This window comes from Montipora capricornis, chromosome 8 (assembly GCF_036669925.1).
Source record: "Montipora capricornis isolate CH-2021 chromosome 8, ASM3666992v2, whole genome shotgun sequence".
NCBI lineage: Eukaryota > Metazoa > Cnidaria > Anthozoa > Scleractinia > Acroporidae > Montipora > Montipora capricornis.
In genome coordinates this window covers 29,707,165-29,709,664 of record NC_090890.1, presented here as the reverse complement: position 1 = coordinate 29,709,664, position 2,500 = coordinate 29,707,165, and the positions used below count along the sequence as shown (strand labels likewise).

At 38.6% G+C, this 2,500-nt stretch overlaps 1 protein-coding gene across 1 annotated transcript in view; it reads right to left on the bottom strand.

Annotated features, from left to right (window-relative positions):
* LOC138059084 (TNF receptor-associated factor 6-like) overlaps positions 1–2,500 on the bottom strand; it is a 33,397-nt gene that overhangs the window by 8,181 nt on the left and 22,716 nt on the right. Inside the window, exons 3-6 of the mRNA XM_068904596.1 lie at positions 1,856–1,963; positions 1,225–1,284; positions 835–909; positions 215–471 (exon numbers count right to left, since the gene is read on the bottom strand). Coding sequence (XP_068760697.1) covers positions 215–471; positions 835–909; positions 1,225–1,284; positions 1,856–1,963 — 500 coding nt within the window. The remainder of the gene's footprint in view (positions 1–214; positions 472–834; positions 910–1,224; positions 1,285–1,855; positions 1,964–2,500) is intronic.

Below are 2,500 nucleotides of genomic sequence, written 5' to 3'. Positions count from 1 at the left end.
ATTGAACATCACAGAAAAATCTTATCATTAGATTGGGCTGACATCACGGCAAAGATAGATCTGCCCAATTTTTCTTTTTTAGTGTTGGCCTCTGAACGTTTGCTAGAAAGATTTCAAGGCGTAGTGGTTTCTTGCTTGTCTTAGTCAATCACCTTGGTCATTGGATTTTCTGGGAGTAAATCCTCATCATATACTCGCGTTGCACCCCACTCACCTAACAGTAAGCTCTTGTACCCTCATACGAGTGTCTTCGAGGCGACGTTCCAAATGCTGAACCGGGCTGGTGAGTGCATTAACAAGACGTCTCATTTCATCTAGTTCTTCACGCTGCTGCTCACACAGTGTTGCCAGGTAATTCACAAACTCGTCATGGCTGGCCTGCTCTTGTGGAAATGCCTCCGCGCCACCCCTGGTGCGTCGAATCTGATTTCTCGGTCCCGTTTCCGTTTCACTGGACTGGACCTCATGATTCTAGGGAAAAGTGACATTTTCACTCAATAGCTAAAAAAATCAGCGTGTAATCGCAGTTTATCATGTATGCAAAACACGAGTTTAAAAATCTGAAACCCCGAAACTCCCGTACTGCATATTAATTCGTCGAGTACAAATAAATTGAGTCGTTGACGTCATTGTCTCCTCGATCCAGCTCTCTCAAGCTTTTGAACTTAGTAATAGCCGACCATTAAATAGGAAAATTCCAGTTAAAATAAACAAGTGTCTTTTTGAAATTAAGGCTTGAAACTTGCGTCAAGTAGTGTTAACATGGTTTTGAAATCCAAAGAAAAAAAAAGATTTGATTTTTTGACCATAGTACCACTAAGAATTGCTCTGTACCTCGATCGAAGAACCCGCACTGCTGACAAGGACATTAATTCCTGATCCTCGACCAGTTTCACTGACGTCCTGAATCTGGAGAATAAAAATCATCAACAGTGGTACCAAATGCACAAGAATCCCCAAGTGTTCGCATGTTTTTGGTTTCTTCCTGTTTCCAAGGTAACTTTTTACATCACAAAAATGACCGAATCTTTTTCAGCAAAATTATAATTAGTGTTTGATATAGTGCCATAACATTGCTGGTAAGTTATGAAGTATTGCAGTGTCAATCCTTTTAATAAGAACGTTTCTTTCAAGTGTTGAAACTGGTTTGGGCCACCTTAACTGGAAAACTTTGGTATTGAATGAACAATTGTCTTCCATGAATGGCAGAGTGTTGCAACAAACCTGCAAGCTATTCCTCAGGACCTGTTCCATGATGACAAGTTCACACTCTCCCATGTGGTTCTAAAAAGAAACACAAGTTTCTCAAAAACCAAACCTTTCTGAAATATTTATTATGTTGACTATAGCCAGATAATCTGTATGCCGCAAAATGAACATAACTTGGACACACTGAATGGTCATCAAGTGTTGCCATTCATGATGTTTACCATAGTTCAGCATGCATCTACTGGGGTTCATTTCTGCACATAAGTGACATCTACAGCCCGCCATAAATCAGAGTTACTTTGCCAACATAAATCACGTTGGAAAATGCAGTAGAATAGATGATATGTTACCTCATTCACTAAAAAGAGAGCATACAAGCATCCATGTGCTCAGTTACGAAGGAAAACATTTTTCAAGTAACGGGAGATTATCTTAAGTAGGGAAAATGGATTTACAAGTGAATAACATCCATTTTCATTTAACAGCGACATCGTCACTTGCAACGCCTTCTGAACTTAACTAACAAATTTGAATTTTTGTAATTGCCGATAATTTGAAACAAAACATGAATGCATTCCACTTGATTGGTAATTTCAAAGTATCATGATTCACATGTACGGCGTAAGAAGTTACATCGTTCGCATACCTCCAGCTCACTCAGAGGACCTTTCCATTGGCATCCATTCAGTTTTTTCGAACGGCAGAAAACATCATGGTTGAGAATTTCTCTTTTGGCAAAGATGTCTGGATATAGCTATGATAAGAAGGAGACATGAAGACAAATATATGAGCAAACAAGAGGGTCTAAAAAAAAAACCATGGACATTCTGGTATATGTAGTGGTAGACCATATGTAAATGTTCGATTCCAAACAAGAGGTGTGTGGGGAGGTTGGAAGGAGGTATAGTAGGAATAGGTGCGTACTGGCATTCTATATTCCTTGCAGAATTTTTTCTATTTCCCTGAATTATATAGTCTGGAAAGCTCATGTTTCCCTTAACTGTCTCTGGTAACTGACCCTGTCAGGCCACTTGAGAAGGACAATAAAGCTACATGTCAAATATACATGAATCTGAACCTGAAAATGGATCTGTTAAAAATAATACGTAAGGGTTTCATCATTGGCAAAGGCAGTGCAGATTAGCTCTTATTCAACCTACAGATCAAAATGATAATTTGTGGTTCAACTTTAACAATGTGATTAAGATTCTTGAAAAAACCCAGAAAAGAAATGAAAGAAATAAGGGTTTCCCTCTGCCTACTAAAGATATTTCCAAGGAATTACATATAA